We start from the raw sequence: 25,873 nt of genomic DNA on the forward strand, positions 1-25,873 counted from the left end.
TCCTTCCAGTGGGCGGGGCTGTCCCAGCCTGCCCTTCGTGTCCCCGTGGAGTTCCTATGGGAAGGGAAGTGAGTGTGCTCACGTGTGCAGGAATGTGTGGGACCCATCGCCCTCCCATCCCAGAACAACAGCTCTGAACGTACCAGGAAGCCACACAAATGTACACAACAGCCCGGAGCCAGGCAGGCAGCACCCGTGTCCCAGCTCTAGAACCTGCCCGCACTCCTGCTCAGATATCACAGCACTTCCTGCTCTGCACAGGAAATAGGAGGTCATAATAAAGGGCAGCCCGGGAGCCAGAGTCCCCCTTATGCCCGGTCCACCATGCTGGGCCCTGAGCCCTGACCCGCCCGTCCTGGCCACCCCACCTCTAGCTGTCTGTGTGGGTGCCGGGGGCCGAGGAGGGAAGTATCAACGTGAGGGGCTCCCCTGCGAGGTCTCTGCAGCCCCACAGCTGGACCTGGTGCAGCTGGGCCAGCAGATGCCGAGGGGCAGGGACAGGCCCTCTGCTCCCTCGGAGCTGAGGCACTGGGTTCTCACTGGGGGTGCAAGCGCCAGGCTGGGGTGCATAGGGAAGGAGGCCTCTGGAAGGAGGGCTGCCCAGAGGTGAGTCGGGTCCTGAGAGGTGGGGAGAAAAGGCAGGGGGATCTTGGCACCGGGTGTTCAGGAGCTGGTCTCTGGGGAAGGGGGCAGAGAGGTCAGCTTGTCCAGGGGACACTGGAGCCCTGGAGGCCGATGGGGAGGCTGAGGGGGGTCAAGAAGAGGCAGGGAGGCCCACGGGAGGCGAGGGCCGAGCCTTGCAGCAGTGCTGGAGACCGAGGGATGGGAGGAGTGGGGTTTTGGAAATGGACACATTAGGAAGTGGGGACCGACTAGACTGGGGGGGCCAGGGGGCAGGATACATGACCGTCTCCACCCAGACAGGCGAGGGGGTTCACTGGGACGGGCAGGACCCTGCAGAGTGGAAGTCCCACAGAAACGCCTGGGGTGGATGCAGATTTGTGCTGCTGCGCAGAAGGATCAAGGCTGCGGAAAGAGCCGGGATGGCCTGGAGAAGGGTGGCCCCGAGACCGTGGGTGGGGAGTTGAGGGGCAGAGCAGACAGGAGGAGCCCAGGCCACAGGGCCCAGAGAAACGTGCGTTGGCGCGGGCTGGGAGACCCGCTGGACCCACTGCCAGGAAGCTCGGGAGAACATCCGGAGAGGCGGGTGTGGGGCAGCTTGGGGCTCCTTTCCCCTCAGGACAGCACGGAAGCTTCCAGCAAAGGCTTCCTTGAGCTGGTGAGGCCTGGTGTCTGTGAGCAGAGGTGAGTCGAGACTCTAGGAACAGAAGGGGGTCCACTGAAGGGGGAGAGGTCCCAGGAGGGGAGGAAAGAGCCCCCGGGGACGACCTCGTCAGGTCTGGGACAGGAGACCCGAAGCTGCAGCTGTGGGGGCTCCTGGGGAGGGGGCGGGCGGGGGCCTGGGATGGCACACAGGCCGGCTCCAGGCTTCTGCCTGCAGGTCTGAAGAGAAGCCCTCACTCCCCCGCCCGCGCTGGAGGCAGAGCCCTCTCTGCAGACCGCAGCTCCCCACGCCCTCACTCTCCTGCCCCCAGGACTGTCCTGACGCTCCCGCAAGGCCCACGCCCGGCCCCAGGAGCACTGGTCCCCGGTGGCGTTATGAATGTTTGTCCCACGGGCAAACACCCCTTCTTGGTCGAAGTCCATCAGACACTGTGTGCCCCACCCGAGTGGCAGCCCTGGGATCCAGGAACCAACCTGCAAAGTCTGTGTAAGCAGCCCCAGCAGGCGCCTGAGACTTGGGCTGTGGCCTCAGCTCCTTTCTTGTAATTTGGTTTCCTTCTAGGATGGGAACTGGACACCCTCCAATTCCTGTGGCCCAAGAACCAAAGGTTGGCTGCCTCCACCGAAATGGCTCAGTCAGCGAGTTCAGCTTGAGCTCATTACAGACACACCTGTGAGGATGGGGGGTGGCTGGCGGGGCCCACTGCTCCCACGTCCAGGCATTGCCGAGCCAAATGCCAAAGCCGGTGCCTCTCTTTAAACGTAAGTCAGTGGTATCATCCTCCACAGCCACAAGAAACCACCCCACCACCAAACTGTTAGGAACACCCTACAGGGATGTGAGCTAGAGTTTCCCCAGGGCTTCCTGGGAACGGAACTGTCGGTTTGTCAGACAGGAACATCTTCATATTTATCAGAAATTGCTGGCTTATTCCCCTAAACAGCTACATAAACTTAACACGCTCTCCACCAGGCCAGGGTCACCTGGGCCCCAGCCCAGGCCAAGGATCTGGAGGCCCAGGGTGGCTCCAGAATTGGTAGAAACTTCTGACAAATGTATTTTAAAAGCATTCAAAAGGCTGTGTACAAGTCGACCTGGAAATCCTAGTTTGGGCAGTGGGTTCTCAGGGAATATCAGAAATGCCCACAGATTATGTTGGAGGATATGCTCTCTTCTCAGACCCATGCTAAAGCCATGTGCCCCCTACAACCCCCAACTCCCTGGGCAGCGTCTACAGCCAGACTGTCAGCCCAAGGCTGGCACCCCTGCTCCCTTTGCCTTTCCGGAACGTCCCACACAGTGCGTCATGCTGCATGCAGTCTTCTCCTGCGTGTGTAACCTGGGATTCACCCCTGCTGTCTCAGGAGTCAGTGGTGTGTTCTTTACTGCTGACAAGCTCGTGGCAGGGACGTACCGCTGGTCATGCCTCCATCTGTTGGTGTACATGTGAGTGGTCCTCTTGGGGCTATTTCAGATTAGTGGTGTGCATGTTCGCGTGCAAACCTACGTATGACAGACGCTTCCATCCTCTCGGGTAAACGCCTGGGTGGACTGCTGATCACATGGAAGTGAACTCGCTTATTCATTCTTCAAGCTTATTCGTGGATCTCTTGGGATTCTCAGGAACACAGTTTTTCTTTCTAACCATGTACCCTTATTTCCTGCTCTTGCTTCATTTCACTGGCTAGGCCTTCCAGTTTTCCGTGCTGACCAGGCTTTCTCCCTGCCCTCAGGGGGCATCCAGTCTGTCCTGTTTCATCATTATGTGTGTTACCCGTGGTAGGGTTTTTAAATAGATGTTCTCTATCAGGCTAAGGAAATGCCCTCTGTTTCTGGATGGTTGCAGTTTTTTGTTTTAATCATGAATGGATACTGAATTTGCCAAATGCTTTTTCTACGCCTATTGAGATGATCACATGGCTATTTTCTCTGCTGTGTTAATATTACCAGTGATGCCAACTGACTTCAAAGCGGAACCAGCCTTGCTCTCCTGGAGAGCTCCACTTGGTCCCAACACGTGGGCCTCCCCACATGCTGCTGTGCTTGATTGACTAGTGCGCATGGAGGAGTTTGCATCTCTCTTCTTGACAGATACTGGTCTGTATATTTTTTTCTCCTAAAGCCTTTGTTTGGTTTGGTACCAGGATCATATTGGTGTCATAAATGAGTTGGGAAGTGTCCCCTCCTCTTCTATTTTCTGGAAGAGATTGTGTAGAAATGCTTTTTCTTCCTTAAATTTTTGGTAGAATTCACGAGTGAAACCATCTGAGACTGGAGTTTTGTTTTTGGAAGGTTTTAAACTATGAATTAAATTTCTGTAATAAGCGCAGGATTATTCAGGTTATCCAATTCTTCTTGAGCGCGTTTTAGTGATTGAACATGTCTTTAATTTTTGTTTTGCAAAAGTAACACATGCATATATAGTTTTTTTAAAACTCCATTAATAATAAAAGGCTTATAGGAAAAAACAGTATTCCTACCCCCCACTCATTTCCCGGATGCAAGTTGTCAATTTTTAGTAGTTTCTTCTAATAGTTACTTCCATACTTTTAAATAACATGCTCGTCTGACTATTGACATGATAATTTTATGTTTCCACTGACTGTCGTTCAGGCCTGGCTCTCACATACTTCACCTCGCCGCCCCCACACGTCGGTTACTACTTTCCTCCAAACATAGTTATTCACGTTGTGGGGAAAGTCAGTAATTATTAAGACAAGGTGAATACTGGTCACTGCTGAGTCAGGTCGTGGTCTAAAATCACTTTTTTTTTTCCTCATAAAATGTTTTGTTTTTACTGAAGTTTTATGGCTGCATTCTAAAACTGCGCAGCTTGCTATGAATATGGTGCATTTTTTCCAAATGCTCCAGCACAACAGAGTTGATGAGTGTGTTTCCTCTCTGGTCTGCCCCCCCACGGGGACCCCTGCCCTCATGTGCAGGCGGAGGGGCAGTTTCCTTTTGCCCCTCTTGATTTGGGCTCCGTGGAGTCTGTGTGCCCCCTCTTTGGTTCACTCATCGTTCTGCTGAAGCACATCCTCCAGTAGCTTCCTGCGGAAAGGTGCCTGGGAGGGAAGCCTGTGCATGGCTAGGAGGTCTTTGTTCTGCCTCCAAGCTTGCCTGCATGATGGCCTGACACAGTGATGGTAGAAATTCATTCCCACTCAGGATTTGAAGGGGTTGCCCCATTATATCCAAGCTTTGCTGCTGAAGTTTCAATTCACAAGAAGGTGCATAAATCATAAGTCAGGGCATTTCCAAACTGAATGGACCCACAGGACCAGCACAAAGATCAGAACTAGAATGCCACCAGCCCGGCCACCCCAGGGCCCGCCATCCTGAAGACCAAGGCTGCCGTGACCGTTCACCCTTCCTACATGACCTTGTATTTCCCTTGCTCCCCAAAGCTTCCAGGAATCCTCTTTCCCTCGAGTTTCATGGTGAGGAGCCCAGTGTGGGCACATCTTCATCCACTGTGCAGGGTGCCCGTCAGTGCGAGACCTGCGTGCCAGGATCCTGAGACCCGAGGCCCAGCAGGCTCCCCTCAGCCGTCCCTGCTGGAATCTGCTCCGTGAGGGACGTCCTTCCTGCCTCCATGTTCCCACCCCACCTCCCCCCGTTCTCTTGGTATCTAATCCTCCAGACATGCACCAGGTCCTGTTGATCCAGGCAGTCCCGCTCCCAGTTCCCAACTGCACCCCTCCATCCTTGACTTGCTTCCACAGCGTCTTGTTCGTTTCGTGACACAACACCCCCTCCTGCCCTCTGGGGGCACCAATGACAATTCTTGAGCATCTCTGTTTCCTGTTCAGGGCTTCTCTCCTCCAAGCCCCATCTCACCCTTCCTTTCATGTTATCCCTACTTGTCTCAAGTCTCAACTTGTTTCAAGTTTCCCTACTTGTCTCCTTTCCTATGAGGGGGGCCAGGCCTCAAGCGGATGACCAGATGGGGCTGGGCCTTTGTCAGGACCCTGATGCCGGCAGGCAGCTTCTCCCCGAGGAGCTCAGGTCCTCCAGAGACGGGCCCCAGGCTCCTGCGGGCAGGGGTCAGGGGTGGAGGCGTCCTGGATGGGGGAGGTATGCAGCAGGTTCCCCCACAATACCTGTTGCAGCCCCGGCACCCCACAGCCCTCTGTGGTATTTGCACCCCCAAATCCTGTTCACAGGCCTCAGGCTTCCTGGGGCAGGGGGGTGGCCGGAAGCTGTATAGTTGGGGCAGCAGGAGCGGGCTCATCTCCCACGTGCCCCACTCCCCGTCCTCAGCCTTTGTCCCCCAACAGCTGTGTGCTGCCCGAAGTCTGCAAAGCGGCCCACATTCAGGGATCCAGGCTGCAGCACAGCAGGTGGGCTGGGTGGGAGACAGGAGACTCGGAGGGTGCTCGGGACGCCGCCCAGGCACAGCGAGGCACCGTCCACCCCAGGCAGAGAGGAGCACAGGTGCAGGCAGGCTGGCTCTGAGACCAGGGACGGTGACAGCTGGTCCATGCCAACTTCTGGAAACCAAGAGGTCTTGGAAACCATTCTCAGGAGCATAGCCTCCACAGCACGGTGTTCACTCAGTGCTGGCCCTGTTCTTATTTTCTAGGGAAATAAACAGGAGCACCAGGCCATGGTCTTCGGTGACAGAGGCTGTAGGTGGTCACCAGCGCGATGTCGGGAAAGGCCTGACCCAGGGTGGGCTTCCATCCCCGGCTCTGTTCCCGTCTCAGAGCATCACACATTCAGTGGCATTAGCCCTTCCAGGGAGTGCTGCTGGTTCTGATACACCGTGCACCATTACTCTCGGTAGATTAAAGTGAAGTATACGCATGAGGAGATGAAGTAAAGGCCGTGGGTGGATTTGCCTCTGCACGCTGCACAGCCAGGGCGCCCACTGGGCTCCCAGCAGAGCCCCGTCCCCCGGGTGGGGGGTCTGAGCACAGCAAGCGTCTTCATCAGAGGCCCCAAGGCTGGCAGGCTCCTCACACTTGTCTGCTATGTGATTAAGTTCCCAAAATGCTCACGTCCCTCTGCTGCCTGTGATTCTCTGGACACTGACGCCCATCCCTCCATCGACCCATCATGGACCTTGTGTAGCCGGCAAAACCATCCAGGGAAGCTGCTGTCCTCAGCGGGCAGGAAATTCAGCAGTTCCACTCTGTTCACAGACTGGATGCATGAAGGATAATCCTATAAAAAGGACTTAGCCTCGATAACTTATTTACTCATTCACTAACCACAGTGTGCAGTGTTTATCTTTAGCTTCCCATAAGTACCTGAAAGAAAACCCTTATTAACTCATTCATTAACTATGAATTTATAATAATTTGACTTTGAACTGAACTGAGGTTTATTTTTTCCAAGTATCTATGGAAAAAGGCTCTTGTAGTGCCAGTGGAGGAGGAGAAGGAACATTAAATCCACTTAACAGAACAAATTGTTTAAAAATAGCCAACAGTCATTTGCATGGAAATGATGAATGCACTCGTTTCAGATTATCTGCCCTGAAGCAGGGCTGTCAATTCCCTTTCCTGTCAACACTCCGAGGACTGGTTTCGGGCTGTCCTATATAACGAAGTGGAGACAACTTCATTACAAGGTGCCCCTGCTCTGCCCTCCCCTGGTTGGAACTCGCCTGGTCTTCCAAAGGCCCCAATGCAGCGTCTGCTGGTTCTCCTGTGAGCGATGTCCTGTCTGGATGCGGTGAGCTGTCTTCAAGAACGAGTAGGCACCAACTACCGCCAGCATCTTACATGTTGGTGTGCTGAGAAGTGAGTGAGGCTGCGTGGTCCCCACAGCTGTGAACACGTGTGCACCACTGAGATTCATTCATTCACTCAACTAGCTTTGCTGAGCACATGCATTGGGCCAGGAACTGTGCTGGGGCCTCTGGGGTCCCTGCCCTCAGGCCCTGACGTCCTCGCAGGAGTGACTGACACGAGCCGTGTACAGACACAGAGGAACAAGACAGTTACAGATGGCAACCCCTCTCATGAATAAATAAGGAGGGTGTCCATCTCAGGAGAGAATGTTCCAGATCATGAATCTGAATTCTACTTGAGTCACAGAAAGGCAGGGCAAGACCATAAACTGCGGAGCTCTGTGCCTCTCTGCACAGCAAGGCCACCTGCTTTCCGGCCCCACAACCCTGGGCAGGAAGCCCAGTGGTGCAGACCAGGAAGGGCCTTGGCACCTCGGCTTCTGTGCTGGGGGCTGAGGGGAGCTGCTTTCTGATTGGGTTCAGCAGGAAGTGACTTTTTCCAAGCAAGGAGCACCTCCCCGGCAACTGCATCAGAGCCTGCAGCAGCCGGAGGTCCGGGGAGCACTGCCCCTGGGGGCTCTGAACACCCCAGCACCTCACAAGCCAGCAGGCTGTGCATCCACAGGATGAGCCAAGGTTTCCTGCGGGACCACGGCGCGGCCAACACTGAACGGACATCCTTGGGCAAGTTCACGAGCAAAGATCCAGTCCTGCAAAACCCAGGCAGGCAGGGCCTGTGGACAACAGCAGCCTCACTGGCTGGCCCCACTGTGCTCACTTGGGGTGCTCCAATGTGTGCGTGTCAGAACACTGTCGAAGAGTCTCAGTACGACATAAGGTTCTTTATGAATTCTCCTTGACGAACTCTGCCTTGGCAGGTCCACGCACTGCACTTACACGTACACGTCACACCAGCTCTGCCACCGCCAACACCGCCAGCCCCGGGGGGCTCAGTGAGTCCCTGCCAGCCCCTCACATCCTGTTTGCTCTCGGGTTCTGCACTAGAGCAGAGAAATTCCACACTCAGTAATTTTCATCTCTGCGTGATGCAGCTATCTACAAAAGTGCAGGAAAGCATTTTAAAGGTCATCTTTAAATAAAAAATGAATATTTTCCGGTCCCTTCTCATGTCCCTCAGCCCGCTACCCAGGAAGCCCCACGCCAGGCCCCACGGGCTCCTGCACTCACGAAACAGACGGAATATGCACCGACACCACCCAGTGTCAATGTCTCCTGTCTCAAGGTGAACACTGTCTGCAGCCTGAACGCATTCAGAGCTTTCTGTGTCTTCACCGTCAGCCCCTTCCCTGGGCTCAGTCCAGACACTGTCTGTCCCCCTCCCCATGTGTGGGGCAACAGGCTCCCACCCACCGACTCCTCCAGCAACCACAAGCCCACCTCCAACTCGAGCCACGACCATTCCACATTTCTGCTCCGCTTTAGTGCCTGTTCAGGAATGGCCCCCGAGTGCAGCTGGTAGAGCTCACGCTGCCACCCGCAAGGACCTGCTCTGCCTCCCTGGGCTCTGGTCCTCGTGGAGCCCCAGGCAGGGCCTCCTCACAGGACCTGGAGTCACTGCTGTGTCCTCGTTCACAGGATTAAGAATTTCAGGACCGTGACAGCCGAGCACTAAGGAAGCAGGGGCTGTCCGCGCAAGGAGCCCGCAGCCTCGGATGCCCTGAGGCCTGCCTGTGCCTCCTCATCTGTCTCCTCGGGCCTGAGAGCAGGCGCCCAACGTGCCTGTGACCCGGGCCTCAGAGAGACGGCCAGAGGGACAGAACATCTGCAGGACGCCACCTGGGAGGAGGCAGAGAGGCAGGGAGCCTCCCGAGCACAAGCCGCTTCCTGCCACGCTGACGAGCAATTTCCAGTCAACAGGCTTCTCAAAGTTAATTTCCATCCCTCTACGGGTAATTTCACCAGATGCGTGACTCCTGTCAGCACCGCTCGCGCATTCCCGTGGGAGCTGGCTCAGAGCTCACGTTCAGAGCCGACTTGTCAGAGTTCTGATCCTCACGTTCTTGCCCATGCAGCTCGCCTCCCTGTGGGTCCCTGGCAGGGCCCAGGGCAGGGGACAGACCCTCAGCCAGCAGCCAGGAGCTTCCCAGCCCCGCCCAAGGGAGGAGCCGCGAGCTGGCTTTTTCTCTTCTTGAATACAGTTACTCTGCAGTCCATGTCTGCAATTCCAGCATTCAAAGTCCCATGGATCTGCTTCAGCCTTCCTTCCTTCTCCGGACTGGTATTCACGGTGGTGTGCCTCTCCGGCACCTGTCTTTTTGACTGAGTGCTGAAAACTGCTTTTGAGAAAAAATAAAGTAAACAAATACATATATAAATAAATATTTAAAAGCTGCAAAGAATTTTAGTCTTATTTGACTCTTTATAGTAAGACATTTATGTCTTCAAGTTTTTACCATTGTTTTGTTTTGTTTTTTGCTGAGGAAGGTTGGCCCTGAGCTAACATCTGTGCCAGTCTTCTTCTATTTTGTATGCCGTATGTTGCCACAGCATAGCTCACGAGTGGTGTAGGTCCGTACCCAGGAACCGAATCCGGGCTGCTGAGGTAGAGTGTTCCAAACTTAACCACTAGGCCATGGGACTGGCCCTTGTTTTCACCATTTTATAAGCAACAGTTCACAGAAACATGCAATTCCAATGATCTCTTGGCGTAAATTCCCAGAAGTGGATTTCCTAAGTCAAGTGGAAGCGTGTTTGATACCTGGGTAGACGTCTCCACATTGGCCTCCTCTTCAGACTCCCTTCAACAATACACGGAAGGGCTCATGTCTAAACACCCTCGCAGGCATGGGTGTGGTCAGTTATTCTAGTCTTTGCGAACAGGGTAAGTAAGATGCTGTCTCCTTGTTTAAATGTGCATCTCTCTGATCATAAAGGAAACATCTTTTCCTATGTTTTGCCATTACTCATCTTCTTTAATTTCTGGCTCATATCTTAGCCCTCCTTTGTACTGAGATGCCATTATTTTCTTATAAATGTTTGAATTTCCTCTATATGAAGGATATTAGCCCTTGGTCATATACACTGCAATTTTATTCTTAGATTTCAGTTCTTTACTGTTTAAATTGGGGAAGTGGAGGCTTTCATTAATTTTATTTTTTTTAAGATATATGGACTCTAGGTCATTTTATTTATGCTTTATTTTCAGAAGAATAAACTCCATGATTGAAAATTATGGCTGTGTTCATTTTTTCTTATCACCTTCAAATAAAATTCATAAAAATCAATGTTCCTAATAATTAGGATACATAAAAATCATCATCCTTAATGTAGTCTTTATTAAACATTACTTCCCTATTTAATAACACAAATAATGAAAAGGTAGTGACTACAATGTGCTTACATCTTGTCTATATAAGTCACTATGATTATTTGTAAAAAAATGATGTTTTTAATCAATAACCAATAAATAGATCTCTTTCTAATAATTATGCATAATTTAACTTGTAACTGGTTTTCATTTCCAGAAGATTGGCTTGCACCACGTGTGAGATAGTACCCAGTTAGCACAAGGCCTTACTTCTAAACGTGCAGGGCACAGAGGACGGGGGTGCTGCATCGAGGTCTTCTCATTTAACTCCTGAGAGCACACAGTACAGTGAACCCACACTGGTGGCTGGGATGTAGAAATCAAAAGGCTTTCATTAGTTTTTAATTCTTACATTGTCAAATATTTACTTTCCTTCATGGTTTCTGGTTTTCTTACCAAATTATAAAGATCTCCCCATGAGATTGGCGTGAGATCTGCTTGGGCCAACAGGACGCGGGCACACGGGACCTGGCCATGCATTGGTGCTGACGGAGTTCCACCACCGTGTGACGTGCCTGGGCCAGCTCCTGGTGGAAGAGAGAAGAGACCGCAGCCGTCCTGGGCGAGACCCCACTGCACGGTGAGCCCCGTGATGCCTCACGGATGGAGCAAGCTCTTCCAGCCCAAACGCCAACCACGGAATCACCAGCAAACAAGGAGCTCACGCTCTGATCCAACAGGTTTTGGGGTAGTTTATTACACAGTAAGAGATAATTGATATCGGGGTGGGTCTCCTCTTTTATACTTTTGTTCCCTTATTCTCCAGAATTTACAGGCTAGTATTCCATATGTATTTCACTAGATTTTTAAGATTATTTTGTGAGGTTCCAAAAATAACGTTGGTGTTTTGTTGAGAGTGTAATAAATTTAAATATTAACTTCGGGGGTACTTTTCCCATTCAAGAACATGACATGCCACTCTTTATTCAGCCCTTTTCACGTCTCTCAGTAGAGTGATATTTTTTTCTTTTATAGCTATTGAAACTTTCTTGCTGAGATTATTCCTAGGCATTTCATGTTTTTGTTATTATAGCAACCAGAATAGTTTTCCCATTAAATTTTCTATTACTGATAGCATATAGAAAAGTAGCTGATTTTTGCATATTTTCCAGCCAGCCACCTTAACAAATTCATTTATTTATAATAATTTTTCAGCTAATTCTATTGGGTTTTCATTTGATCTGCAAATAAGGAGGCAAATTAGATAATCAGTACAGTTCCCACTTGGTGATGCGGCAAAGGCTGCCTGACCCGGGGGACACACAGTGAATCGTGCAATCTTTATGGGCCAATGTGTGGTATGAGAATTGGAGCTCAGGAAAGAGGTTTTTGAAATGGATCTGGTGATACTCACAGGGCCAGGTGGTAGTCAGGACAGCGCCTGGCTCACCACCTAAGTTTGTACGCAGGTCAGAGTCACTGCCCACTTGGTTCAGAATTATTCTTGCTGAGCTGGTGGTCCTAGGGGCTGCCCTCAGACACAAGCCCATCATGGTCCTGCAGCCTCCCCCACACAACTGACTCTCAAGTCTCTTTGCAGGGCTGTGACCTGTGAACAGTCTGGGGCCATTGCATGTCCATCATGGTCTGGTGCCATTTGTGTGTCCATCACTGTCTGGGGTCATTTGTGTGTCTATCATGGCCTGGGGCATTGCATGACCATCACGGCCTGGGGCCAGTGCATGACCATCATGGCCTGGGGCCACTCTGTGTCCATCATGGCCTGGGACCATCGTGTGTCCATCAGGGTCTGCAGCCATTTGTGTGTCCATCAGGGTCTGGGGCCATTTGTGTGTCCATCAGGGTCTGGGGCCATTGCATGTCCTTCATGCATTTGTGTGTCCATCACAGTCTGGGGCCATTGTATGTTCATCTGCGCCAAGGTCACACGGTTTCACCAGCTGTGCACAGAAGCAGTGCCTGTCTCTGTGCTAAATCGCTCTGTCTGGAGTCCAAGGGTGTCTCCTGGGAGAAATATGCCAACACATTACCTGTTCCAGCCACTCCGTATTTTACAGTAATCACTCACATCTTCCCAAACTGAGAGCCAAAATTCAACAACGCCCATGAAGACGAGCCGTGTGCTGTGCTCCCTGCAGGATGCAAAGACCAATAAGACAAAAGGCCTCTTCACTAGGAGTTCCAATCACAAGGGAAATACTGCCAGACTCTGCAGTTCAGGCTGGTCCTGATGCCTGTTTTAGCTAAAATAGGTGCATGGAAGACAGGCCAAGGAAGATGTGGATGGTCTGGGAGGGTTTGTGAAGAGGCGGCACTGGGGGGGTTGAGCAGCAGGAGTCCCACAGAGGGGCAGCCTAGGGCACTGCAAGGAGGCAGAGGTACAGAGGTTGGAGGGCAGCTGAGCGAGGGCTGACAAAGGTGGGTGGTGGTGGAGGGAGACCCCGGCTAGGGATGGAGAATGGGCTAGAGGCTGGCAGCTGTTCTTCCCCCGGAGGGGATCAGGGTGTGAGCACACTGGGAAAATATCTCCAAGCATACACAGAATTAAGAAGTACAAAACAACAACCTAATAAAGGTGGACAGAGAAGGAAAGGAAATCCTCAGAAGTGTAAACGGCAGGTGAAGGCGTGAAGAGATGTTAGCCTCCCAGTGATCAACTGCAAATCAAAAAAGCCAGGAGATGGCTCTTTTTAAGAGACAGGCAAGTTGTCATAAGGACACCCAGCATGGGTGCTCATGCAGAACACCCAGACCACCCTGGGTGGACAGCGAGAGCCCCGGGCAGTGACAACCCCGGACTCTCGCCGTCCACCCATGGGATGGGTACACCCAAGGAAATAATCAGTGGAGTGGACAAAGATCTATGAACAAGAATGTTCATGCCAGTCGCTTATAACAGCAAAGAACTGGAAACGAAAGCAGCAAGGAGGGAATAGTTATAATGACAAAACAGCACGACTGCTCAGCTGTTGCAGTTTCTGGATGATGCTCAGGGTCACAGTGTTACAGGAGCCCAGTGGCTATACGACCACGTGTAAAGGACTTTCAGAGTTTCACAAAGAGCATCGAGAAGAAAGCACCTGAGCTGAGACATTCAAGCGACAGTCATTGCCTTACAGTTGGTTTCTACTTTATTCTCTGTACTGCTCTGTTCTTTCCCGGCTCTCTATAAAGAACAAGTGCCATGTCGCGATCAGGAAAACTCTCTGAAGAGCTGCATGCTCTCTGGCTGTGTGGGGAGCAGAGGGACCAGCATGCCCCCCAGGGCCTGGAAAGCTGGGTGGCGGTGGGGAGAGGCCTGGCTGCCCATGTCCCTGGACAGCATCTGAGGTCCCAACTCTGCACCAACCTGAGCCCACATAACAGTCCTCGCAGACGCGCCTGGTTTATTTCTCAAGATGTTCATTTGCAGGTTGAATCAGAAAATAGGAACTCCTCCAATCCCCACGGTCTTCGCTGAAATCCGTGCTCCTCCAAGCACAGCCGGCTCGGAACGTCACCTGCTCCCATCGAGGACCCAGGAACCACCAGTTTAGGGACTCATGAACGTATTTCCTGCCCACCTCCTAGCTCCAAACCTTTACCAAACTTCTTACAGCTGTTGATGAATTAATATTTTTGGTAAAATAAACAGCACAAGCTCCTCCTCTGGGACTAGCCAATTTGCTGAATTATAATAGTTAATGCCTTCTTATTAAAAACATCCTTTCCGGTTATCCTTAACATTTCAGGCTTAAGTGGAGCCTAAAATCATCTGAATTCCAACTTCTCGGGTCTCTTCACAGCCCCAGCTGGGTGACGCCTGATAAATTTATGCTTGGATGAATTCGGCTCCCTTAAAAATGTGGCTAAGTCAAAATAACTCAATCCTATGAGGGAAGTGCCAGGAGGCAATGAATTACACACACGTGGAGAGACCCTTCTTTTCCGCTTGTTACTAACCAGTTAATACTCTCATAGCCACTCCCATGCTGGCAGCTGCGGAGAAAAAGTGAAGACAGAATGACTCCTGCAGTGTGCACTGAGGGTAACAAGACAGAGAACTTCAACCCCGCAGCCTGACGGGGCCCTGGTTTAGGCAACGGCAAAGTCCCCTCATTAGAACAGCTTTAACTGCAAGAGCACTTCATCTTGGTGGACCCAGGAGAGGGGACTCAGTGGGGACGGGGAGGGGTGGGACACGAGCAGCCATGACCTTGGCCCCGAGGGGCTACAGGGCACCATGCTGGGCTCCACATTCTTTCTTCTCTCTTCTTTTCTGCCCATCTTCCACCCCGGCCTTTCCTCCCCACTCTGTCCTGGAGTTAGTGACTGTCCAAGGGCCCGAGGGCAAGGGGCTGCTTGCAGTGGCTGTTTAGGGAAAGCAGGACTCAGACCTGCTTAATCTCAACAGCTCTGAAGAATCTGCACTTATAGATGAGGCAACTGGGGCTCAGAGAGGACACGTAAGTGCCTTAGGTCTTGTGCAGTCAGAGCAAGAGCTGGGATGGAGCCCTGCTCTGCATTAGAGTCTGAGAACTAACCAATACCCAATTTTGCCTCTTAGCGTGACAGAGAAGACAAACCAAAGGCCTTGGACAGATTAGGTCAAAAAGAATCTTGGGACTGGTGTCCAGTTCTGCAAAGAAGGAGCTTGAAGCTGCCTCTCCATCCTAACAGCAACTGAAAAGCTGAACAGACTGAAAAATCAACCTTGCTTCTTGGATCTGTGAGAGAGGAGGACACAGGGCTGACCTCTGCTCCCAAGACAGGAGAGACGGTCAGGCGAACATGGGAGTCCCGGCTTCCCGGAGCAGAGACCTGAGGCGGCCGCAGGAACCAGGGCCGGGTAGGACAGCCTCACCTGTGACTGACAGATTGCTGGAGGCTCAGTGTGGACAACTCGAGAGTTAGAGCCCCAGGGGGCCCAGTCACAGGGGGAACCCACACATTTTTACTTCCAAGAGCTTGACCAAGTTCTCGTAGTGAATGTCTGAGAAAAGAAGACATCCAGATGCAAATAAGCATATTAAAAGATGCTCCACATCACATATCACATGGGAAATGCAAGTTAAAACAACGAGATACCACTGCACACCTATTAGAATAGCCAAAACTCTCACTCATCGTGGGCGGGAACGAAAAATGGCAGCCACTTTGGAAGACAGTTCGGTGGTTTCTTACAAAACTAAATATACTTTTATCATAATTTTCAGCCATCACACTCCTTGGCATTTACCCAAATGAGTTGAAAATTTGTCCACACACAAACCTGCACATGGATGTTTATAGCAGCTTTATTCATAATTGCCAAATGCTGGAAGCAACCAAGATGTCCCTCAGTAGGTGAGTGGATAAACAAATTGTGGTACATCCGGACAACGGAATATCATTTGGCACCAAAAAGAAATGAGCTATCAAGTCATGAGAAGACAGGGAGGACCCTTAAATGCATATTACTAAGTGAAAGAAGCCAGTTTGAAAAGGCTACGTACTGTGTGACTCCAACTACATGACCCTGTGGAAAAGGCAGAACTATGGAGGCAGGAAAAAGATCAGTGGTTGCCAGGGATCGGGGGACAAACAAGCAGAGCAGAAGATGTTCAGGGCAGTGTAGCTACTCTGCATGGGACCACACGATGGATGACTTCATTTCACCTTTGTCCAAACCCAGAGAAAGTGCAACACCAGGAGTGAACCCCGATGTAAACCACGGACTCTAGGGGATGCCGACGTGCCAGTGTAGGTTCATCAACTCCAGCAAACGTACCACTCTGAAGGGATGGTGGTTGTGAGGGAGGGGTACAGGGGAAATCTCTGCATCTTCCCCTCAATTTTGCTGTGAACCTAAAATTACTCTAAAAAATAAAGTCTTAAAAAAAAGAAAAAAGCCTCGCAGCTTCTGTTCTAGGCTTTGAGCTCAGGTCTTCTATTTCAGACTAAAGCGTAAAGCCAAAACACAAACCCCCTATTTTTTCCCTGCCAAATCTGTGCAGAAAGTAGAGGGTAAAAAACGTTCTGAGCTTCATGTTTATCCCTCGGCACATCCGGCTCTGTTTCCAGTGCCTCTGCGAGTCTCGCAGGAGGGAGCCCCACGGAAACAGGCAGCGCCTCAGATGTGGGCGCCGACAGCCCAGCTGTCTGGGGCCTGGGACCGAGATTCTGGGCAGCGAGGTTGGGGCGCGGCTGAGGAAGGGGCAGGAAGGGCCTGACGCCCACTGGGAGAGAGAGCACCACCCCACCTTTCACAGCAGTCAGGAGGGACGGCCATCCTCATTTTACAGAAAAGAAAGATGAACGGAGGCAGGATCTGAACCAGGCTTGGCCCGCTGCATTGTATTCCCACGGGATTTTGCTGATTCTGGATCAGATCTTTGCAAAAAGGAAAATAAACCAACCAAGCTCATCACCCATTTTTCAGAGGTGGGGAGCCTCCATTCTTGGCAGCCCTCCTCGGGAATGAGGGGGTAATTCCCATGCCCCCTTCTCTGCCCTGGCATTCCTGCAGCCCCAGGGGCACAGGGCAGTCGCCTGAGGTCAGGACCGGCTGCAGGGCTGCTACCGCTACCAGCATCCACCTTTCCTTCCTCCTTTCAGCAAAGAGCAACCTAACCCTCACCGGGCCTGCAGCCACCTGGCCAGGATGACACTCCCAGCCCCTCTGCCTGCATGTGCCAACAGGATGCAGAGGGCTACGAGCTGCCGACTGCTCAGCCACGTTTCCATGTGGAAGCTGGCTGTCCCCCGCTAGGCAGGGACTGGCGCCTCTTAGGACGAAGTGGAGGCAACATGCTGAGCGTGCATAGCTGCAGGCCCCCACGGCGCAGCCCTCGATGCTAGTGGGAGGCCCCATGGTCTGGCTCCTCTGTAGCTGACACAGCATGCTTATGCCGTCAGGGACGGGAGCAGCTCCACCAGGAGCTCAGGAGGAAAGACCAAGCCCCCAGCTCAGCCCCCAGGAGGTTCCCATGCATGCTGGCTCAGTCCCCAAGGCTGCTATGATAAACACCACACCCTGGGGCTGAGAGAACTGGCACTTACTCCTCGTGGTTTCGGAGGCTGGAAGTCCAAGATCCAAGTGCCAGCAGATTCCGTGTCTGCTGAGGGCCTGCCTCCTGGTTCACGGACGGCGTCTTCTCGCTGTGTCTTCACATGGCAGAGGATACAGGAGCTCTCCGGGCCTCTTTTATAAAGACGCTAATCTCATTCAATCACCTCACAAAGGCCCCCTCCTAACACCATCACACTGGGGGCTGGATTTCAATGTCTGGATCTGGGGGGACACAACATTCCATCCACCGTACCTGCTCTTCCAAAGAAATCAGTTCTCAGTGCAGAAGCCCCAGCCCCCCAGGGCTCAGACACACATAACTCTGCTTTCAGGCTTGTGTTTAGGGACAGGGATGACAGTCCCATGCCAGGCGTCATGCCATGGCTCCCTTGTAAGCCCCGGTCGGGTCCCCAAAGATCCCAAAGGACAGGTTAGAACTGCTGATGCTGGGAAGCCGATTTGTCATCTCTGAGGGCCAGCCTTGTGGGATGTGCCAGTGAACAGAACACCCCACCCAACAGATACGTCTGTGAAACAGTGAGCGAGAGCCAGCGCTCAGGCAGTGGTTAATTTTATGTGTCAACCTGACTGGGCCATGGGGGCCCAGACATTTAGTCAAACACGATTCTAGGTGTGTTCTGGTTGGGATTAACTTTTTTTTTTCCCTCCCCAAATCCCCCCAGTACATAGTTGTATATTTTTAGTTGTGGGTCCTTCTAGCCGTGGCATATGGGACGCTGCCTCAGCATGGCCTGACAAGTGGTGCCACGTCCGTGCCGAGGATTCGAACCAGCAAACCCTGGGCCACCAAAGCGGAGCACGTGAACTTAACCACTCGGCCACGGGGCCAGCCCCTGGGATTAACATTTGAATCAGTGGACTCTGAGTAAAACAGACAGCTATGTCCCATGTGGGCGGGCCTCACCCAATCAGCTGACGGCCTGAACAGAAGAGAAATGCTGACCTCCCTCAGTTAGGAGCTCCTCCCGCCCGCCTGCCTGGGCTGGAACAGCCTGTCTTTTGTACTCAAACTGAAACATTGGCTCTTCTTAGGTCTCGAACCTGGGGGCTTTCAGGCTGGAACACCATCCGTTCTCCTGGGTCTCCAGCTTGTCGACTGCAGATCTTGGAACTTCTCAGCTTCCATCACTGTGTGAGCCAATTCCTTATAAAATACATGTATTTTATGTATTTGCATTTTATCTACCTATCTATCCATCTGTCTGTCTCCTGCTGGTTCTGTTTCTCTGGAGAACCCTGACTAACACAGCTCAGAAACAGTAAAGCTCTCACTCCAGCAAGAAGCTGGCCAAATTCGATGTGTGTTGTATGCCCACACACAGCAGAGACTTTGTCACCAGCTTTCGATGCTGCTGCCAAATGTTCTCAGTGCATTCAGTAGCTGGAATCCCAGTCATGAAATCTATAACTGATTATGCGGGTCTTAATTTAATCACGTGAGCTCAAAGGAAAAAATCGACATGCAGATCCAAATACCAGCCGCGATGTGAAGGAAGCGATAGCTTTAGAGAAACAACCTGCGCTCTGCAGACGTTCCATGAAGACTCGCTGTTCTGATGGGCTGGCGCACAGCCTGTCCCCGCTGCCAGCCAGGGCCCAGGCAGGCGCCCAGCACGGTCTCCAGGCAACACTCCAGCCACCACCACACAAAAGGGATCTAGGAGCTACTCGCTGGAATAACTTCTGTCCACCCATCCTCCAGACAGTTCTGAAGGCCTCTCCTCAGCTATCGGGTCGCTAAAATAGATGTCACTGCAATGGTCCTCACAGCCAGCACCTAGGTGCGCCCCGGGCCTCTCCTGGCCACGGAGAGCACTCGACCCCAACAAGGCACCACTCTGCTGCCCCGTCACCTAACAATCCAGACGCACGTTTCTCGGGAGAATCAGCACCCACCTCCCGGCGACTTGCGGTAACTAGGGTGCTCTGGTCACACTGTGTGCTCACGTGGTGCCTCATCAGGGTGCTGGCCACAGCACAGTGGTGGCGGGGTAGAGAATGAAGGCCAGAGGCCCACGGAGACTCCACAAAAGCCACGGGAAACAGAGGCTCTCACCGTCCGCTCCGTCCTGGGCCTCCTCGGCGACCTGGAGTGGGAGGTGTGGTCAGCTCTGGAGCCGCCTCGCCGTCCGAGAGCCTGGAGAAGTCCCGTCAGCACTGAGCCTGGGCCCTCTGATGTCCAGAGGGTGCAGCACCACGTCCAACTCTGACCCTACCGCAGCCGTGGGGGCCATGGCCCTCCACACTCCCCCGAGCACCTGCACGAAAACACCGACTTGTCTGCTGGGGGGCTCCGTTCAGCCCGGTAACTAAGTGGTGGAAATATCTCTGGATGATTATCACCGTGACTGTTTCCCTAGGAACCACAGTGCACACTGAGTGTGTTTTGGTTTCCAATGTACTATTCGGGGGTCACAGAATTCAGGATAACTTTCTGTGGCTATGGATGTTTAGGGTTTTGGTATTACTAACCTTTGTCCCTGCAGGCAAGATGGAATCATTGCACAAATCACCCTAAGGCCTGGGTCTGGGAAGCCACAGCCACCATGTGCATGGTCCCGCCGTAGACCAGGCACTGAGAAGTGAGCCCCACTCCTGGCAGGAGTGCTGGGGGAGGCAGTGCTGTTAGGCGCAGACCTTCTGGGACAGGGCAGGGAGCCCCTAGGTCCTGTAGGTAGAGGCTGAGTCCCAAGGGCCCCTGGGGGGTGATTCCACTGGGGGGACACGGGGTGCAGTGGGGTGGGGGCTGGGCAGCCTTGCTCCCCTCTCTGTGCCCTCGACCCAATAAGCAGTCCCTCTCGGGCGGGGCGTGCTCCAAGATGCCCACAGCAAGGAAGCAGTTGACTTGTGTTAAAGATGCTTCATTCGTAAGCTCTGAAGAGCTGTTGGTGACACGTGGCGAGCGTTTGGCTGGAAGATAATTTAGGACTGGAGCGTGTGCCACTAGTTTTCTGGGCAGCTCTGTTTCCTCGTCTGCCCACAGTTGGGCACATGTGCCCGACAATGAGGTCTTCCTTTCTCATGAGTTTTATCCTCGTCTCCAGATGGAACCACGGTTCTTTCCTGGAGGCTCTGTGACGGCCAACTCCGAGGCTGCAGCACTGAGTCATCCCTCTAGGGTCCCATGCCCTCGATGCCCTCAGACAGGAGGGGATTCTTCATTGAAAAGAGAAACGCCTCATGTCTGCTTAGTCTGAGACCATGGACACATGGCAGGATGAGGACAGCGGTGTCTGAGCGGCTGCAAGGGCTGAAAGCTGGCGGGGTGAACACTGTGGCTTGGACGAGGGGGGAAGCACCCCTCGGATGCCGATTATTGCAGACAACCCTGCTCCTCCTGGTCACCTCCGGGCCATGCAGATGCTGCTTCTCACCATCTGGGTCCCCTGGGAGCAGGCAGGTGGCAGGTGCTCGCAGGCCCTGCAGGCCCCGCAGGCCTTGCACCAATGGTGCTGGCAGGGGAGGTGTGGCTGCTGACCCCGATGGGGCCTGGAGAACAAGGAGCAGAAACCTGGGCCCTGAGAATTTTCATGACTGCGGTTGGCTGGATAACGCCCGGAAGACACCCAAGTCTTGGTCCCCAGACCTGCAGCACCTTCCGCGTGTGTCACCTCCCATGGCAGAAGGGGCTGTGCAGGTGGGACGAAGGTGAGGGCCCTGAGCTGGCAGAGGCCTGGATTGCGGGTGGGCTCGGTGCAATCACAGGGTCCTCCTAAGAGGGAGGCTGCAGGGTCGGAGGCAGAAGGAGATGAGGGCAGAAGAGACCAGAGCAAGGCACTGTGAGGACGGAGGAAAGGCCACGGGCCAGGCACACTCCAGCCCTACCAGCTGGAAGGCCAGGAAGGGATTCTCCCCCGAGCCCCCACAGGAACCAGCCTGCCGACTCCCAGACAGCAGCCCAGTGAGGCGGGGTCGGACTCCTGGCTCCAGGACTGAGAGAGAAGAACCTGTTGCCTCGACCAGGCGGTTTGTGGCGGTCTGTTTCGGTGGCATAGGGAGCACAGTGACCCAGGAGGGAGCTCCAGTGGCATTCCCGAGGGGCCCACGGCCAGCAGCTCCCCATGTAACCAAGTGTCCCTGGGCACCTGCCATGGCCCAGCCCAACCCTCGCCCGCCCGTCAGGCTGGCCAGGGTCCTCCCCTGCCAGCTCGGGCCCCGGTGTCTCTGCACCACCCCCCGGATGCCGATGGCAGCCGTCTCCGCCCACGGCCCCCACGCCGGGCCCGCCGGCTCCTCGCCGCCCTCTCTCCCTGTGGGGGGCGGGGGGCGGAGCGCAGGAGGGCCCCGCCCCGGCCCGTCTGGGTGCAGCGTGGGGCCGGGAGCCGGCGCAGCCCCGGTGGGCCGACCGTCCAGGCGACACCACCCGCAGGGGCCGGCGTCCGACAGGCGCTCTCCGCCCCAGCCGGGGCCTGCTCAGCGGGGCAGGGGCCCTCCCGGAGCCCCGCGTGCCCGGGGTGCGCGGCTCCTGTGAAGCACGAAGCGGCGCACGTGGCAGCGTCAGGGCCGCCCGCTTCGGCTCGGGGGCTCCGGACACTCGGGACGGTACTCACTCTCGGCAGAAGAGGGGACACGCCGCCGTCCCAGGACCGCGCCCGGAACCGCCCGAGGCGGCACCAGCGGGGGACCGCGCCCCGGAACCACCGGAGGCGGAACCAGCGGGAGGCCACGCCCCGGGCTGCTCCTGGGCGAGCAAAGGGACAGAGGGCCTGGTGCTGGGCTGCTCGGGGAGCGGCCGGCGGGCTCCTCTCCTGCACCTGCCGTGTGGGGCGAACGGGGCGGCGCGAGGACACACCGCGCCGCGGGCAGAGCTCCACGCCTCGGCCTCACCGCGGAGGACCAGCCCCAGCGGTCAGGGGGTGGACAGAGCACCAGCGCACGACCGAGGACGGCGAACAGAGCCGGGGGGCGGAGGTGATTTGCTGCCCGGCCACCCCTGGGGTCTCTGTTGCGTTCTTCCATCTGGACACCTGAGCAGCCCACTGAGCGTGGAAGACACAGGATTTACCATCTTGGCCCACCCAGCCCTGGGCAGGGGACTCACTGCGCGCCGAGGTGACGCCTGTGCAGACAACGTGGGGCATACACACAGGGGAGTATGTTCTGCCTTTAAAAGGAAGGAGAGCCTGACACCTGCCTCAACATGGACGAACCTGGAGGTCGCAGCCTGAGTGGAATGAGCCAGTCACAGAAGGACGGATCCTGTATGACTTCACCCACGTGAGGGCTCAGAGTCGTCCAGTCACAGAGACACAGAGCAGACGGTGGGTGCCAGCGGCGCAGGAGGGCGAGGGGAGCTGGTGTTTAATGGGGACGGACCTTCAGTTTGGGAAGCTGAGAAAGCTCTGGAGACGGATGGTGGGCACGGCTGCACAACAGTGTGAACGTACTTAATACACTGAACTGTGCACTTGAAAATGGTCAGGATGGCAAATTTTACATACATTTTACTACACACACAAAGGTGATGACACTGGGAATTTCCTCCTTCCTGTGCAGCGCACTCAGCACCCACCGTGTGGCTGGGTGTCACGGGGGACCCCGCACTTGGGAGCGGCCAGCACACAAACGTGTTTCACCACGCATCACTGACACAGGGATCATTACTTTCTAAACCGGTAACTGGTTTGGTGAGACACACCTAGTGGTGTGAAGTGATGTTTCAGAGAACGGGGAGGAGGTGGGTGGGGGTATGAACCGTGGTGATGTGGAGACCAGTGGGCGCCTGGGAGGATTCTGCAAGGGCCCGGCCTGACTCCAGGGATGACGCCACCAGGAGAGGCAGCCCTAACGCCTCCTGTTTCCTGATTCTCATGTAAATGATTCCCTCCCGCATACTGTATGGGGTTGTTGCTACTCAGAAAATCCAGACACCTCCAGTGTTTTTTCAGAAGCAGAATCCAAGACGTGGCCCGGTGAAGACAACTGGAAATGATAGCTCAGGAATCAGGCACCCAAACAACGAAGGAAGCCAAACCAATTTCCTAAAATTTACATTTAAATTTAATCTGCAGTCAGGGTCACCACACTCCGGGTAAAGCCAGCTAACAGCGAATGTTCCGGGAGGAAGCAAGACATTGTCATGATGAGCTGACCCACCGGACGTGCTCCGGGCATAACCTCTGGACCGCGGAAGGGCTCTGAGGCTGGGATGATGAGCTGCTCTGCCCAGAGGCTGGAAGGCAGAAGCAGGGCACCATCAAGCAGAGGGGCAGGCAGGACGCCCCCCACCACCCCATCAGGAAATGCAGGCCAACACTCAGCTTCGTCCTTCAGATACAGTAACACCCTCTCTTCTAACCCACCAATCCAACAGCACAGAGCCTTCCCCGAATGTTTCCTGAACCTTCCACGACGCACTCAGTGCACAAACAAGGACAGGCTTTGGAGAACATTCTAGCGGAGAATTACACTTCTGCCCACGTTCTGTGCCAGCATTCTCACCCGACACACAGAAGGGGGCAGGAAGGAGCCCCAACACCTGGATGAAGCCAGCCCTGGGTTTACCTGAGCTGGAAGCCCGGCCCTGGCTCTGTGCCCTGAAAGAATGCCCAGGCCACAGGTCACGTCCCTGTGGCCCAGGACTCGGGACTCGAGGTAAAGCACACAGCTCTCTAGACCCTTCCCACACCAAGTGTTTCAGCTTCAGGTTGACCGAGCGTCCGGGGCCTGACGTTGGAGAGAGTCAGCGGAGAAGGCCTGCTCAGCAGGCCTCGCTGCGTTCTCGAGGCTGGCTGTAACTTGGAGCCTGCGCTGTCAGTGCACAGCTGCCGGCCTGTGTGCCCTCACTCGGGGGTCACTCGAGGCGCCTGTCAACAGCGCGGGCGAGCTGGGTCCTGGACATCTAAGACCACTACTCGGCGTGCGCTCCCTCGGCCCAGCTGCCTCTGGCCCCAGCCCCACCCCCTCTTGTCCCCGCTGCCTGGCCAACCCCTCAGCCCCTGTCCTGTCCACGCCGCCCGCACGGTCCGGGCCCCAGCCTCCCCCGTCCCCGCTCTAGCCCCGGCGCGCTCACCCGCTCCTCCTCGGCGCGGATGTCCGGCATGGTGCTCAGGCAGAGGCCGACAGCCGTGACGGCCACGAAGGCGACGGACACGCAGGCGAAGAGCTTGCCGGCCGGCCCCGAGTGCGGGTTGTCCACCACGTCGCGCAGGCGCCGCCGGCCGCGCGCCAGCCGCCCGCTGGGCCCCAGGGCGCGCTCCGGGCTGCCCGGCGCCCCGCGCCCCGCCGGCCCCGCGCCCTGGGCCTCGGCGGCCTCCTCCTCGCGGCGGCGCAGGCGGCGCAGGCAGCAGCGCTCCAGACGGGCCTCGTCGATGCCCCAGTAGGCCAGCTCGTCGCGGAAGGCCAGCGCGCACGGGCCCCGCAGCAGGCGCAGCTTGCCGGCGCGCAGCAGCGCCACGATGGCGCGGAAGGCGCATGGGCTGCGGTCGAAGAAGAACTCGTCGCGGCTCACGTCGTAGTCGTCGCACACGCGCAGCAGCTCGTCGTGGCCGCGACAGGCCCGTAGGCGCTCCAGGCGCGCGAGGGGACAGCGGGCCAGCGCGGCCCAGGCCAGGCGCACCCTGCAGCCGCCCACGTTGATGATGACATGCCGGGCGCGGGCCCCGCCGCCGCCGCCGCCCGGAGGCTCCAGGGCCCGGGGCTCCGCCTGCCCCGGGAGCAGGGCCATGGCCCCATGCGCTGGGCCGGGGCGCATAGGCCGGGTCAGGAGGCTGGGCCTGCAAAAGGAACGGAGCGCGCGTTAGGCCGCGCTGTGGAGCCCGGGGAGCACCCTGACCACACACGACCCGGGCCGGGGACCGAACCGAACCGAACCGAGCGCTCTCTCGGCCCACGCACTTGGTTCTTCTCTCCTGCAGACCTGACGTCTACCGAGGATCCAAAGGGGGGACCCCTCATGCTTTCCAGCAGACCCTGGTTAAATGGCACCCTGTCTTAATCTGTCTCGGGGAGACAAGGGAAACGGCCAACTTTGGGCCGCAGAACAGGAAGTACAAGGAAGCCGGCCTTGGGGACGCGGCCTCGGGAGGTCTGGCCACCGGTGGGTATCAGCCTCTTAGCTGCCGGGCACGAATAGGGAGGCGGCTCCACGTGTGAGAGATTCAAGAAGCGTCAGCCAACAGCCAAGTGCCGCAAGGACGTTGTTGGGATTCGCATCAGAGGGAACCCACTAAAAAAGACATTTAAGAGTAATTGAGAACCCCTTGCACTACACACGACTTTAAGGAATTTTTTAAAGGTATGAGAATGGTATTGCTGTCTAAGAACGGGAGTTCTGTCTCTTAGGGCCCACAGTGAGGTATTCGCAGTGAAAGATGTCTGGGGCCTTCCCTAAGCGGGTCTCCCTGGACTGTGCAGACAGACCTTCTTCCTGCTTTTCACAGCCGGGGTGTTGAGTGATGGGGACCCTGGGGCTCATTAGACTTTCTCTCCACTTTTAGGCATGTTTAAAAATTTCCATAATAAAAAAGGTTTTGTTTTTCTTTTTAAAAAGCTTCCAGATAATTTTGC

At 55.0% G+C, this 25,873-nt stretch overlaps 1 protein-coding gene across 9 annotated transcripts in view; it reads right to left on the bottom strand.

Moving 5' to 3' along the window:
* KCNG2 (potassium voltage-gated channel modifier subfamily G member 2) overlaps positions 1-25,873 on the bottom strand; it is an 87,437-nt gene that overhangs the window by 13,711 nt on the left and 47,853 nt on the right. For all 9 annotated transcript variants that reach the window (XM_070512806.1, XM_044744007.2, XM_070512805.1 and 6 more), the window contains one exon: positions 24,378-25,080. In XM_070512806.1, coding sequence (XP_070368907.1) covers positions 24,378-25,058 — 681 coding nt within the window. In that variant the 5' untranslated portion in view covers positions 25,059-25,080. The remainder of the gene's footprint in view (positions 1-24,377; positions 25,081-25,873) is intronic.

Source organism: Equus asinus, chromosome 7 (genome assembly GCF_041296235.1).
Source record: "Equus asinus isolate D_3611 breed Donkey chromosome 7, EquAss-T2T_v2, whole genome shotgun sequence".
In the NCBI taxonomy this organism is placed as follows: Eukaryota; Metazoa; Chordata; class Mammalia; order Perissodactyla; family Equidae; genus Equus; species Equus asinus.